Source organism: Corvus moneduloides, chromosome Z (genome assembly GCF_009650955.1).
Source record: "Corvus moneduloides isolate bCorMon1 chromosome Z, bCorMon1.pri, whole genome shotgun sequence".
Taxonomy (NCBI): domain Eukaryota; kingdom Metazoa; phylum Chordata; class Aves; order Passeriformes; family Corvidae; genus Corvus; species Corvus moneduloides.
Window position 1 is genome coordinate 68,388,489 of NC_045511.1, and position 15,310 is coordinate 68,403,798.

At 38.2% G+C, this 15,310-nt stretch overlaps 2 protein-coding genes across 5 annotated transcripts in view; both read left to right on the forward strand.

The window, feature by feature from the left end:
- The window catches only part of LOC116437867 (T-cell activation Rho GTPase-activating protein-like), a 633,784-nt gene that overhangs the window by 215,125 nt on the left and 403,349 nt on the right, over positions 1-15,310 (forward strand). The window lies entirely within an intron of this gene.
- Positions 1-15,310, forward strand: part of MCC (MCC regulator of WNT signaling pathway) — a 186,785-nt gene that overhangs the window by 47,729 nt on the left and 123,746 nt on the right. The window contains exon 1 of one of the 4 annotated variants that reach the window (XM_032096160.1): positions 4,537-4,641. The exons of the other annotated variants lie outside the window; for them this stretch is intronic. Coding sequence (XP_031952051.1) covers positions 4,552-4,641 — 90 coding nt within the window. The 5' untranslated portion in view covers positions 4,537-4,551. Of the gene's footprint in view, positions 1-4,536; positions 4,642-15,310 lie in introns of those variants that run through there. 4 annotated transcript variants of the gene reach the window in all.

Below are 15,310 nucleotides of genomic sequence, written 5' to 3' on the forward strand. Positions count from 1 at the left end.
ATCCTTAATAAATATTTTAGAAGTGGCATGCTTTGTCAGCTACTGAAATGTCTTAGATGTGTAATCCTTATGGGCTTTACTGAGAACTGCTAATTTAGTTATGCTATGAAATCCCAATCATTTGATTAAGGTCATTTTATAGGAAATTGAATCTGCAGTCTGTCTTGCCCCAGTTTAACTGAAATGCTTCTCTGTTCCTTTTGCCCATTTCTTTGATACACCTTTTACTGTAACATACCCTTTATACGCTTGGTTTTTTAAGGAATATTAGATAGGATATGCTTGGCAGAATAAGAGAGTTAAGAGTTTCTGGAGTTAACTGCTTAGAGAAAGGAGACACTGAGGTACAGAGTGGAATAATAATATAAATGAAATAAATCACTAGGCTAGTGAGGGAGACAACAATGTCGGGGGAAGCACAGTAAATATGTGAGAGATAAGCAAGTACTGTACCCTGCCATGGAAGAGGACTGTAGGTTTGTGACTGGGAAGTTCTGGTGAAATAAATGTTGTATGTATTACTCCCTAAAGAAAAAAGAGTTCAATTTCATTATTTCTGTGTTACTTTTTTTCAGTTGATTGCTTGGATACTCTATACTGGCAATGGAGCATAAGTGGGGTTCATAAATTCAGTATAAAAGCCTGGGTTACTTTTGGTCAGTTTCTGGCTGTGGTTGTGTTGATGGTGATAACTGCTTTCTATCCCCTCAACATTTAATTTTCAAGACTTTGCAAGATCACATAGATCATGGAGTGTCTCAAAGAGTTGATATTTGAGTCAGTATTTGGAGCAGGTAGTATTTACACAGCTACTTTGAAATTACTTACTCATGTTTACTTCAGGCATCCACTGAGTAAGACTTTAGTTGTATGACATTTTTTTTCTGATGTTTTAGCATGGGAAATATTGAAAGGAGTTGTGACTGTGCACCATGCAATATTTTCATTGTTTAGGTGGGGTTTTTTTTCCCCCAACAAGCTTTCTTTAGTCCTTAGTTCACATTTGTACTCTCGTACCACAGGTGGGTTAGAAATAGGCCCCTTTTTGACTGCAGACATAGCAGAGAAGATCTTACAACTCCTGACTTCCCCAGCTGCTTATCATCATTTGCTTACTGCTCATCTTCATCTTTGCAGTTTGAGCTGCTTGTGTTAGTGAGCCTTAGCCAGAGTCACCAAGAAGGGCTGGGTGAGCTTCAACCGTGATCTTGCATGAAATACTGGGTTTTCAGTGAGATACAGAGGCCTCACAAAAGCATTGTATTCCACCTCTCAGAGGGAAGAAGATGCATAAGTACTCTGAGATGTAGTACATAGCTGCTCGCCCCTAATTGTTAATTCCTCAAACAGTTCTCTGTAGTTTTTATGCTCATATTACACCTTTCCCTGTTGGTGACTGGTACTGTTGAACTTGCTATAATTGAAGGTAAAAAGTCCTGGGTAAAGGTTGTACCTGTGGTTTATGTATCTGTATTTTTCACATCTTTGTCATGCTCTTCTTCTTCCTTTCTGGTTCTGTCTTCTATACACCGTGTTTATTTTTGATCAATAGAGGACAAGAGCCTTGTGTTCATTTAAATGATGGAAAAATGGCTACAATGAGAATTTGATTAAATGACTGCTGCCTTAGTGTGTGTTCACCTGCACCTCTATCTCTACAGACAGCTCAGATTCTGACATTACAGTGGGCTGCTACTGTTGTACATATCTGAATGGCAAATATGATAACAGACCAAGAAATACTATGATTCGCATGATGCACAGTGGGTTTTCGTGTAGGTGCCTTGATCTCTTTATCTCAATATGTGGAGCTCTAGGCATGAAACTGCTGTTATTAAACAGGAAAGCTACAAAACTCTGAACATATAATAAATGCATTCTTGACTGCATACATTAAACAAAAGAGAAAATAAATGTATTGCAATTCATTCCAATTGTATTGGAACTTTCTACTTGAGATTTACATCTCTCTTTGGCAAGAATTAAAGGATATGTTTCTTGTCCAAGACACAGTGTGATTGTAGAAGCTTGTGTATAGTTGATGTTTGCTATTCCTAAATTCTTGTCCAGGTAAACAGAGATCTTGATAGTTTTTGTTTACTCACCTGCCCCCATCCAAAGGTCATGCAGAAAGCAGAAAAAAAAAAAAATCTGATTTTTGTTGTAGGTCAGTCAAACCTCCACGAAACTCATGCTCTGTGGTTCCCTAGCTCCAGGTTTCAAGCTATTTTGCTATTGAAACCTATTGTAACCTTCATGTTACCCCATTTCTTCTGCTCTTCTTTGCTTCTGAGCTTCAAGTCCAAAGAAGGAAAGATTATCCAGTTTGCTGTTTGCATGGTAGGTTTGTCATGTTGTACCTGCTTAGTTAGAAGAAACATTGTTCTTACCTAGCAAGGTGGTGTTAGGCTTGGTGGTTTGTTTGCGGTTTTTTTGGTATATGTAAGATGCAATAAGAGAGGCAACACTGTTGCATGGACTATGATGAGGTATAGATGATGTCTATGATTTAGCTGAGGATCTACAACAGTGTTTGGTACCTTTGTAAATAGGTAACAGTGGCCAAAAAAACTCTGTTCTACTATTCTGAAATGGGCCTTCCCCTGTCCATATTAAGGCTTAACACAATTTGCAGAGCTTGCCTCTAAAGGCTTGATAAAGGAAGGATGTGATTTATATGCATAACCAAGTTATGAAATCTCTCATTGGCTCTCTGCAATTTTTTACTCCTGAAATTCTGAAAAGCTTTGTTGTAAACACAAGGCATATTTTAAAAGCCAACATCATTAACATTACTGAAAACATGTACTGATGCCATGATGATTTTTTGCCTTTTCTTTTAAACCCCTGTTATAACTTTTTACAATTTCTGTATTCTTAGTGCTTTTTGCCTACATTCTTGGACTTGTCTGTCAAGCTAGGAGACTGAACATTTTAGAAGCTTCGTAGTTAGGGATCAGTGTGCCCCAGACGCCAAGGTCCTCTCCAGAACACATTTTGTAAACTGAGATAGAACCATCCAGGGGAAGGTTCCTTGGGGAGGGGGGACGCATTTGAGCCTCTCATTGGGGAATTGTTGATAGATCTGCTAAATGCTATACCAGATCTTTTGTGTGGTAGGCATTGCGGTGGGCATTGAGGTGCATTCGACCTGGACGTGTGCACCTAAGGGTCCTTAAAATAAATACCAAGGTAAAATCCCTTTTTCCCTTCTACCTGTGTTTGACTCTCGATTTTAAGACCAGGAAAAGACATCAGTACAGGTAAACAGCAGGATGCCCACAACTGCAGACCGTTTTGTACATCATTAAAAATGAAGCTTTGTATCAGAATTTAAATGCTTTGTGTACCTATTAAATTGGCTATTTTGCAGAAAGAGATGTTCATCTAGAAGGAGCTGTATTGTCTAATCTGTATTTTCTTCCAAATTCAAAGGTACTACCTGGTTTTAAAACATCTAAAACATTTAAATGTTAATTTTAAAACATTTGAAACATGCTAGTTTTCCAGCATTTTGAGGAGGTATCCCCTACATACTGATCTTACCTGCTCCCCTGGCCATTCGCTGTGGAGATGGTGTGCTGAAATAGGGAGAGCTATGGTCTGACCTGGTACATCTGCTGGACTAAATGGGGCCAGCAGTTACACCCAAGCCTAATGCTGGAACAGCTAAACTTATTAGTGCAGGAATGTGAAAGAAATGTTAAGTGCTGAGCTTAACGATATTTTTCTCAATTGTGTACTTAAGAGATAAATTTTATCCTTGAATTAAAAGCCAAATTATGTTGTTGGCTATCATTTTCATTAAGTGAGCCTTGTGATTTGCTGGTAGTAAGACTGTGCCTAAGAGATTTTGTAATGATATAAGGGCTGGTATTACAGTAACGCAATACATTCAGCATTGCAGTTGATTTGTATGTTACTGTTTATTGTGTTCTTTTAGCACTTGCTGCATGAGTTGATGGTGTTTAACATCTGAAAAGCTTGTATTTTCTGCACAGCAAAATTAGAAGATAGCATGCTGCTTTAGGTGCACACTGTATACCTCCTGCTTCTTTGTGTTTGGATGTCAAGTGTTTAGGATACAAATGTGTATGTGACAACATTAGCTACAGCTTCATATTCTTTAGCCCTTTACATTGACTGGAATAATCAGGTAGGCTGTTTGTCTTGTAAAAATGACTACCTTTTTTTTTGTTTTAACAAGGTACTTAAAATTTGGGGGAGAGGAAGGAGGGACAGACTTCAAAGCTGGTGTTTGTGTAGGAAGCGGAATAATGAGTTCATATGAAGGATTTCACCAAAACCTTACATGTAATACCAAATATAAGGAAATGACCAAGTCTGAAAGGCTTAAATTCTGACTTTTTAGTAATTTTATAGTAGGACTATATTGCACTTTCTTCTCAGATTTGTGTTCTGCTGCTGCTCTACCTATAAACTGAACTCTGATAAGAGCATCATGGAAGGAGAATTGCAGAAGTAAGAGGGGCTGCATGGCTTGAAGTTGTTTACAGAAGTCCAGTGAGTCTGAGGGAGCTCTGGGGTGAGATGGATTACCAGCAGAGAAGCAGGACATCACTCAAAGCCTCCCTGGAGGAGGAAGAGGAAGAGTTCAGCAGTGACCATCCTCACCCTGAGGTACTTTCCCATGTGTGCCTCTGTTCCTTTAGAACAAGCACTAGCTTGTGCTGTCACTGTACGTACATGTGGGGAAAGAGCACTGATGGAATGGGGAAGAGGTTTTTTATGTTTCCAAGGTAGGATTAAGTCCCAAATACTCATTTTATCTTCCTGAGCTTGGTACTCTTCCAACAAAATCAGTGAGTAAATATCATCTTAATACTGCATCTGCTTCCGGAATGGTCTCTGGCCATGCAACAAATGTGCCAGGGTATTTCCAATACCTCTCATGAGCAGGTAAACACCATATTATACTGCAATTCCATTTCTGCTACTGGATATAGCCTTGGCTGTTAGTGTTGAAGCTGTGCAGGTTGTAACACAGAAGGGTGTACTTCTCCTTGCCAACAGAGAAGGTGTGTTTTCCCCAGTCAGGTGGTGTTTTGGGAAATGTGATAAATTATTAATCCTTTGAAATATTGCAGCCTTACAACAGAACAGAGTGGAATGTGGTTATCAAATGGCAAACATGGCATATTTTAAAATTATTTTAACCTTGAAAAAGTTGCGTAACTGATTTTTTTCCTAGCAGCAGACAATCCAAAAAGGTGAACAGTGTGGACTGCTAAAGTGTTAGAAAAGTGAGCGCCGCAACGTGGTATGCTTAAATCAAAATACCTTAAGGAGAAACTTTCTTAAATGATTTCTAGTGGAGAGCTGGGTAAAACTTTCATCTGGAGGTAGCCTTAAAAGAGTGTGCTCAGCTTTAGTGCTTCAGAGATGCTGAGGTAAAGTTTGCAAATCTTTGGATGAACTCTCTCCTCTTTCCTGGTTCAAATGGGCTTTGTGAAGTACTAGTCAGCCTTGCAAACCTGGCATTTTCCCATGCTGTTGTCTTGAGGAGTGTGGAGACATTAGATGTGAAATATAATTACAGATTTTAAAGACTTACTGTGTGTCTCTGTTACACTGATGTATCTACTAATTTAAAGAAAATGCTTCAGTGGTAAACTTTCATGGACATGCTCCTGGATAGTGACTGTCAGTCTGAATGCAGCCTTTAGATTGGGTTCATAGTCAAGCTGAGGGGTGCTCTGGCATGATCAATATATGTAATTCACAGTGTGTGTGGTATTTCCAGTGTTAAAAACATAGTGACTTCAAAGAAAATGGTTTTTTCCTGGATTTGTGTGAGCTGCTTATCAGGCACAGAGTGTGCTCCAGGCTTGGATATTATTAAATTGAAACACTATAAAAAGATTAGTCAAAATGCCCAGACACTGTCAGCACTGATAATGCTCTTCTGCAGCCTCCTAATGAAAAAAATACAAAGATTATGTAATTTATCTGCCTGATATTTTAATATTCCTTGCTCCTGAAAAATAATGTTTGAAAAATGCCTTATATACTGAAAAAGCTGTGAGGACAAATGCTGTGAAAGCACCATTAACAATGTATTGGATTGTCTAACTGCTTTTAGAGACTTGATGTTTCTATTCATAGATTAAAAAGCCAGAGTTCATGCCTGGAAGATTTTTGGAGATAAGGATTATAATCTTTTCCCTCCTTCTCTTCCAACTTGGAAAAGTAAAATGTGGTTTTGCCTTTGATCAGACTTGGACATACGAGAACATGGCTCTGTGTGGGAACAAGTACAAGATTCTTCTTTCAAAAGGTGTTTTTGTGTTCTTCTGCAATCTCTGGATTTGTAGTCTGTAAAGGGACGCGTAAACAAAATGTCCTGAAAGAAGAATCCATAAACTGAAAGGTTAAGGTTTGCAAAGGCAGAAGCTTCTGTGTTGTGTTTGTGTGAAGAGAGGACACAAAGAGAGGCTGTGTCTTTGGATTGGACACGTACAGTGATGTGTCATTACGTTCCTCTTCTGGGGCTCTGAGTAGTTCAATGTAGGACTGAAAAGGAATGTGTTCATGTCGCTTCTGGGTGTTTTCCTTACGTTTAGGTTTTACTGTCTTTATGACGCTGTATGGTGCTTTTAGCTGCAGGTTTTACTTGTGATGAGAATTTCTGCTTCTCAAGTAGCATGGAAAGGGTTAACTGGACTTTCCTGTTACATGTAGTAATACTATACGAATTTTTGGACTCTGTAGGGATATGTGATGGTCTCTGAGCTCAAAGACTCTGAAGGATGGAGGTTTGGTGAGGGATCTGATTCTGGTAGAGAAGCCATTTGGACACTGGTGGAAACCTCCTTTAGTCAGTCCCATGTCGGGATTTCTCATAAAAATTAACTGTCTGTATGAATGATAAATATTTTCTGTAGATTTAGATTTTCACTATCTCTAATGAATAGAAATATTTATTAAGACTCTGGAAATTGGCTTGCATGTTCTCACTCTGTTGTAATTATATATGAAAATTTGTCATTAAAATTAAAATATGGACAGAAATCCTTTCTGTCCTCCTAAACTTAAAGAAATACAGAAAGAAGTATTTTTTCAGTATGCTTAGATTTAGCCCACGTGGTTGTATGTAATATTATTGGTTGCATGCTAAATTTTATAAATTACCCTCAATAACCTTTGTAGAATTTTTTAAATGCTTCAGAAGGTCGTTGCTGGATATTATTGCAGATTATTTGGGTATCACCATCGAATGCATCACAAAATAGAAATTTACATCAGGATTATGGCCATCTCCTGATAACTGAAATGAGGTACTGTTTTAAAACAAGCCATTTATACATTTTAAAATATGAGTCTATTTCAGTGTTTGCTAGAGTCACAACAGCGCCTCTGGTTTCTGATCAGCCAGAGCAACTTTTTGAAATGTTTCCAAAAAAAGTAAATTGTTTGGTTGCAGTGATGGAATTATAATTGTTAACGCAGAACTGTGATTTATGGTTGTGATGACAGAGAAATACAAGATCATTACTATGCTATGTGATAAGTCCAAAACTATTTCAGTGACAACTCAGTGTCCTTTTGAACTGTGTCCACAGAGGTTTGGCTAAAGCTGGTGTTCCTACAAAGCAGCACAGGTGCCTGTCTTGAAAAGTCTACGTTTTGCAAACTGCAGACCCAAAAGTATCATTTGCTTGCAAAGACTTTGTGTTATCTGGCCTTCATCTACAAGTGGCTGTGATAATCCTACCCCAAACTGTGCTGGTCTGCTTCCTATCCTTTGGGTGGCTGAATGCCTCTAGTTTGATAATCTTTTGAAGTTTGTATCCTATCTAAATTGCGCAGGTTGTATACTCTTAAGCTGTTGCCAGGTAGGAGGTGGTAGAATCTACCTGGCTGTTAACTGCAGTTGGGACTGATACTGCTGCTCTTCAAGTGGCTCATCAGCTGAATCTTCCTTCCTTTGCCTGTATTCACGTGCTTGAGATGCGTTTTGCAGCCATGTACCGAAACCAAAGTGGATATTGTCATCTGCAGAAAAGACCAGGTACCCGCTTTAGAATGATGTACCGAGGACTCCTTTGCTGTCATACATGTTTAACTTCTTTTTTTTTTAACATTACATGTAAGATGTTTTATCTTCGTGAGATAAGTTCATTTTTCCATCCCTTAATCTATTTTTTCCCTTTTCTTTTGCACAGCATTATATAGCATAATTTTTTTCAAGTTTCTGATACTGCTCTTGTCTAATTTACTGACTTAGGTGGTTCTTTTTATTTAAACTGATTTGCAGGTGTACTTGGATCTTTTTATTTAAACTCATGCTGGTTGGCCTGTTCATCAGCTGGTTCTTTCTTTTGGTATGTTGTAATCTCTCTCCTGTGGGAAGAGAATTCTCTCATGATGCTTGCTATAGCACAGGTCAGCGATCTGCCAGGTATAACTCACCTGGTGGATGGTCTGGCCCATGCTAAGTAAGAATGCAGTTAATTTCAGTGAAATGTGTAAGTAAAGTAAATCCTTGAGAGAAAAATTTTTGTCTGCCTGAAGCAAATAGCTGCCTGCTGTATGTGAAGGACAAAAATTGTTGACAGTATTTCCAATTACACTTTTCTTCTGTCTTATGAGATGCTGGATTAAAGAGTGGACAGAATCTATTTCTCCTAATGGATAGCTCCCCTGTGGAGCAAAGTAGGAAAAAAGTGTACTGATTCATAACTGTCAAGTCATAATTGCGTGGAGATCTGTATTAATTTAGTTACTTGGTGAGAGAGATCTGGAAAACACAGAACTTTTTTTCCATGCTTTCTAAAACTTACAGATTCTGTCTCACATCCTGCAGGGTTGAATACCTATGAATACCCATAATTATCTTTCTTTGTGAAACTCCATGTGGTTGAATTTCAATACCTACCCTTTCTGGAATGGAAATAAATGTGCTAATTGCTTTTCATGAAGGTAGGCTTTCTCCTTCCTTTGAGAATTTCTTGAACTTCCTATATTTCTGTATTGTGTGTTAGGCTGAATCTCTTTTTATAGCATATTTAAGCACTTCTAAGTGTAATGATTGATGCCAATGAGTTATAGGCAAGTGGCATATCTCATTCAAAATGTTACATAATCATATTCTTCAGTAATGAGATGTCATTTCCCATTATAGAATCACAGAATGGTTGAGGCTGTCAGGGACCTCTGGTTGTCACCTGGTCTAAGCCCCTGCTCATGTGGAGTCAACTAGACCCAAGTGCCCAAGACTGTGAAAAGCTTTTGAATATCTCCGAGGATGGAGACTCCACCACCTCCCTGAGTAACTAGTGCTCGGTCACCCTCACAGGGAAAAGGAGTTTCCTGATGTTCAGCGGGAACCTCCTGTGTTTCAGTGTGTGCCCATCGCCTCTGTGCTGTCACTGGGCACCACTGGAAAGAGCCTGGATCCATCCTCCTTGCACCCTCCCTGCAGGTGTTTATGTACCTTGGTGAGATCCCCTGAGCCTTCTCTTCTCCAGGATGCACAGTCCCAGCTTTCTCAGCCTTTCCCCATCGAAGAGGTGCTGGAGTCCATCTATCATCTTGGTGTCCCAGTATGTCCATATCTGTTTTGTACTGGGGAACCCAGACCTGGACTCAGCTCCACCTGTGGCCTCACCAGTGTTGGGAAGAACAGAAAGCTCACATCTCTGTATCTGCTGTCAGTTCTTTTCCTAATCCAGCCCAGAATACCATCCACCTTCTTTGCAGCAAGAGCATGTTGCTGGCTCACATTCAATTTGGTGTCCACCAGCTTTCATAGGCCTCTTTCATTTCATAAACTTACCCCATGGGACTTTTCCAAGGAGAGGTCTGAGTGAAATCTACAGTTGTGATCTTGATTTTTGACCATCTCTCTCCTCTCTGGATCATAAACTCCACCATCTTATGGTTATGAGAGTGGTCAAATAATATTTCTGTAAGTGCCAAGGACTGTTGTGCCTTTGAAGATAACAGGAGCACGATATATATTGGAACAAAAAAAAAGGTGTTTTTTTTTAGAAACATCAAGGGAACTTTCTGTGAATAAACAAAATATTCACTTGCAGAACATTTATTGAGTTAATTCTGTCAGAAATTTCTCTGTCTTGGAGTGGCAAGAGAGGATAGTATCCTACTATGAATAATTCCATATAAGGAATTAGTAAGCTTCAGAAGCTGTCAATTTATTAAAAATTTAATTTCCTTCTGTTGAATGGTATGATTAGAATTTAGTAGATTTTTTCATTGTTCTGATTTAAAAAAGAAAACCAAGGCAAAGTATTACAATGGATGACCTATAGTGATTTTTAAAAAAGGAAAAAATAGAAGGGGAAAACTTTTCCACTGTTTGTCTTTGTGCCCTTGCTGCTAATTTTTAGAGCAAATTACAGTGGCTTTTCATGGAAGATGTTTTCCTTCCAAGAGAACAAAGGAAGAATTTTGCAGTTTTAGTTCTTACCAGATGTTGACATTATGTATGTTCTGTCTCATATAATGCTGCCTTCATAAGGATCTGAAAAAGCAGGACTACAGAAATAAATCACAGTAGGGAAGTTTAAATTTAGATTTTGTTTTTTAAATACAGTAATGTGGGAGTTTCTAGTGATAATGAGTTTGCTGTTAATCCAGAATCCAGCTCAGTTTGTTCACTTAAATCAGCTTTGAAGTTAAACTTAGATTTCAAAGACACATTCATAGTAAATTCAATCTAAAAAGAATGTGAGTAATTCCTAATGTGGGTATGGATGTCCTGGTTGTTTAGTACTGCACTACGCCAAATCCCTGAAGATGACAGACTTATCTGGTATATCTGCGTGTTACTGTCAGGGACTAATGGGACATCATTTCTGAGAAGCAGGAAATTCTGCAGAGATTAAAATGCATATATGGTCTGGCTCCTTCACAGTGTATAATCACAGCTCCCAATGGATCAAAACAAAGTTAAAAACTAGCGATTCCCTTCCCCATGAGAGGACTGTTTCTTAGCAGCACTCTTCTGTCACGGTCGTGTGAACACTGGTGCTTGGCACAATCAGGATGGAAGCATTCTACAGTGTAGGAAAAGCTGAGAACAGGAATCAGCATCCATTGGGAAAGGGGGAGGGAGAAATAGACAGTTGTCTAGAGGATATACACCTCAGACTTATGGTAAGAAGTTACATGAGTTTCTTACTTGTGAACTTTAGCCATTGCTGATTCATGACTTCAGAGTGTTTCAGGGCATCATTCTGACAACTGAGTCAGCATTCATTTTTTAAATAAGAGCAGAGATTTTACTGAGAAATTAAAATGCTGGATTCATTTGGTCTTTTGGAGTCAATGAAGTAATTCACAGTCCAGTTAGTTCAGTTTTTCAGTGCTTTCTAGATTTTTTCTCCCCTGGGCTTTGTCTAAAGCTGCGCTATTTATTTGTCTGAATGGGAATTGTGAACAGTTGGTAGCCTTAAATTATCAATCTGACTTATCCTGGAATGGTTAAAGGACCATGTTGCCAAGATTTAGTGATTATTATTTATTTAGACCAAGTGTAAAACCCTGTCTTGTGTACAGAAAATATAAATAGAACAACTGATAGAGTAAGCTTTGTGTTAAATTTGAAATGCCAGTAATATGCGGTACCATTGCCATGACAGTGATGCTTTGTACTTTATAGTGCATTTCATTTAAGGAGCTGAAATAAGCTGCACACCATTATTGATGCAGTTCTGTTATTGTAATGTATAAGAACTTACATTTCAATTTATTAATTTCACTATATTACCATGCTTTATCAAAAACGTTATTAATGAAACTAATAATTCAATTGCAGTTGCTTGGCTTGGTCTTGCAAAGAGGAATGTATCTAGCTTGGAGCATGGTTATGAAATTATATTTAAAACCATATTTTTAGAGAAGCAAAGGATTTTAGAGGATTTTATTGATAAGCTGAATTGGTACAGGTTTACTTTTTTTAAGGATGACAGTGTTGTAGGTTTAATGCATATTTGGTGGCATTGCTTGAAGAGATGATGTGCTCTAGTAACTTTGAGAAAATAGATTTTTTGAAAAAGGTGACCGTGACACAGAGAATTTCTAGACCATGGGGTCTTCCAATTTATGTATTTTAAAATAAATTGTTAGAGTCCTTTTTCTCCTGCTTATAATAGTTGTATTTAGAGTCTGGAAGCTCAATCAGCAGATGTTTATTGAGTTTTATAGTTTGCCTCTGGGTAGGCTTTTCTGCTTCTTTGTTTTCTGTGCCTGCAGCTCATTTTCTTCTGTCCTTCTTAGAGCTTCACTAAATGCACTGTGTGTTCTCAGCTTTCATTAGCCTTTTCTTTCAACCCTCTTGCAGCTGCTAATTTATTCTTGCTGCCCTTGATCCCTTTGCCTTTTGCATGTACCAGTCTACCTCTTCCCTGTCTCTGTCTGCTTATTTATGGTTGCACTTCAAGACTGTGCAGGGTCCTCTGGGGTTCCCACTGATACTCTTCAGTAAAGGAAGAAGGAATCCCTCCTCTTGCAGGGGTGACTGTGTCAGGCTTCGAATGCTGGGAGAAAGGGGTTGGTTCTCTTGGCACAAAGGCAAGCTTCAGCCCCGTGATTAATTAGCGTGATGTTGCAGCGAATGAACTGTTGCAATTAAACCAGTGTAGTAACGAAACAATGAGCAACAGCCCTAAGGCTGGCACAGGCAAGGGGAGGCTGATCCCGGGTGGTGTTGGTCCAGCCAAACCACTTTTTTTGACACAAAACCACTCCCGTTGTGTACCCATAGATACAGAGTTCCTGACAATTAAACAGTATTTAAAAGCCTAATGATAAAAGTAAGATTTACGGAGAATTTATGGTTTAAGTTTTTTGCCTTAGGAGTTGTAGTTTTTTGTTGTGGGATACTTTGTTAAGCTTCCTTGACAAACTGGCATTGTGAGAGGGGTTTTCCTGGAGACCTCAAAAGTTGTGATGGCCAGGCCGAGATTTACTGAAATTCCTGTGTCACACTATTATTTTGCAAGAAGCTGGCTCTTCAGATTTTAGGTTTGATTACTACTGACCGTAAGCAATAATAGATCTGATGAGGGTACCTTTACCTTTCCCCTGTGAGCCCTCATGCAATCTCCTGAAATACCTCCTCTTCAGTAACTTTTTTCTGCTGTGGCATTTGTAAGCTGTCTGAATGTAGTTAGTTCTAGTTGTTCTGAGCTATAGTAACTGGCAAATGCCGTGTGCCTAGAAGTTCCCCTACCCCAGTGCCACTACTGTTTCTTCTTGCCTAAAGCCAGTCTTATGGCAGCTTGAAAGGGAAAACAAAATGTTTAAGCAGAGAAGAAAACATTACTGAATGCTTTGGTGCTCTTCTTTCCTTAAAAGAGACTAAATGGCTTTAAAGTTTAACCTATTTCTGTTCCATCTGGTGGTTTACTAACTTCTCTTTGGCATTTTAACTGAAATTAGGAAAAGCAATTGATCTAGATAAACTGAGACCTTTGTGACAGAGCGAAGACATGGACATTTCAGCATTGCTGCACTCTCTCGTGGTATTAACCCAAGTGTTTTGCTTCTGGTGCTGCTGCATTTCATGCATAAAGTTTTATATGCAGAAAGATAAAGACCTGGCAACATCCTAGTAAGTGGTGTGCATTTCATAGGTATATGCCAAGTACATTGATTATGATTATGAACTCATTCCACAATAATAATTTTTCAATATAGATCAAAATCTTCTTCACTTAGTAATTTTAAGCCCCACAAAAACATTGCTTCTCATTGGCCTGAACTAAAATGAACACTGAAGTAAAAAGATACTGCAAAGGACAGAGAGTACAGTTCTTTGCTGGGTCATGTTCCAAGAAGTGTTTTTTTGCAAGCCTGACAATATTTCCAAATTATAATTGAAATGTACCCATTTAAAATTCCATGAACATAAAAATAATACCATTTTTTTTGTTCTTTTTTTTTGGTGAATCTGCTTTTTTGTCAAAGTGATTTTAAAAAAAAAAAAAAAGTGCAGTCCTAAACTACCTGGAAGTTGCAGCTGTACAGCACTGCTGAGAGGGTTCTGTTTGGTTTTAGCAAGTAAAATACTTCTATGTAAGACTGGGTGACAGGAAAGAAGTAACTCATTGACATTGTTGCGTGATAAAGAGTTGCTGCCAAAAAATATTGGTTGTCTTAGTAGTAGACTAATGAAGATTGCATAATTTTATGTTAGTTGGACAAACTAACATTTGAGGATTTAATTAATCTTGCACATGATCAGTGTTTACTGAGGTAGGCCTGCCCATGATTTTAGTGAGTTTTTATACGAAAGCTGAAGTTACTACTATGAAATTGATTTCTGCTTTTATTAAAAAGCTTAGTGCAGATTTAAAAGTAGCATTTTCCAGGTGTTTTGTGGCTGAACGAGAACTGGTATCCTGTGATTCTGTTGAAAAGGTTTTGTGTGTGTCGGGACAGATTGTAAAAAGTATTTTTAACTATTCCAGAAAGTACATGTTTATAATGTGAAAAAAAAAATAAAATTAAGAGCAATTTGATCTCCCACTTCATTGAAGCTCGTGAACTGATTGGTGATGGGTTGATTCCATGCATGGAATAAATAATTAAATTCCTTTAGGAAAAGGAAAATCAGTGGTGAGCCGAACATAAGTAAAAATGCTTTCCTTTTGGGTCACAAATGGCAATGTAGCTGATCTATTACAGAACTTTCTGCTGGGGTAGCTGCAGAACATGAGCAAAAACACATGTGAATTTAGTATCCTTGAGCCTTCTAAAGCTGCAGTATAGTCAGTTGGTTTTTGTGGCATGCAGCTTTTAAGAATTACAGGAGGATTACTTGGACCTTTTTTAACGTGTAAGATTCTTGGCATGAATTCCAGTTGAGGTGAGGCAGAAAGCCATTAGAGACAGCAGAGATTCCAAATGGCTAATTGTTTTAAAAGGAAGAGCAGTAAGTGCATGTAGTGTATTTGTCCCGGGGCAAGAGGAAACTTGGAGATCCTTCCCTTCCCATGCTTAATTTAAGAAGAGTAAAGATACTACTCTCATTTGTATCTATTTATTTACCTTTACAGAGTTGTTCTGAGCAATAGTCAGTGATTTCAGTGTTCTGAAAACACAAAATGCTGTGTATCTACTATGTATTATTCATCCCTTTAAAACATCAGTGGTATTGGGAAAAAGACGGCTGTTTTTCATTTAAGTTAGAAGAAGATAATCTGTAGGGAAAGTATTTGCTGATGGAAAGAACCAGACATTGTTGGAAACTTTTTTCTTATGCTAAATTATTTGCAGAATCATGTTTTGGGAAATGAGGCTGACACATTCTGCTCTGCAA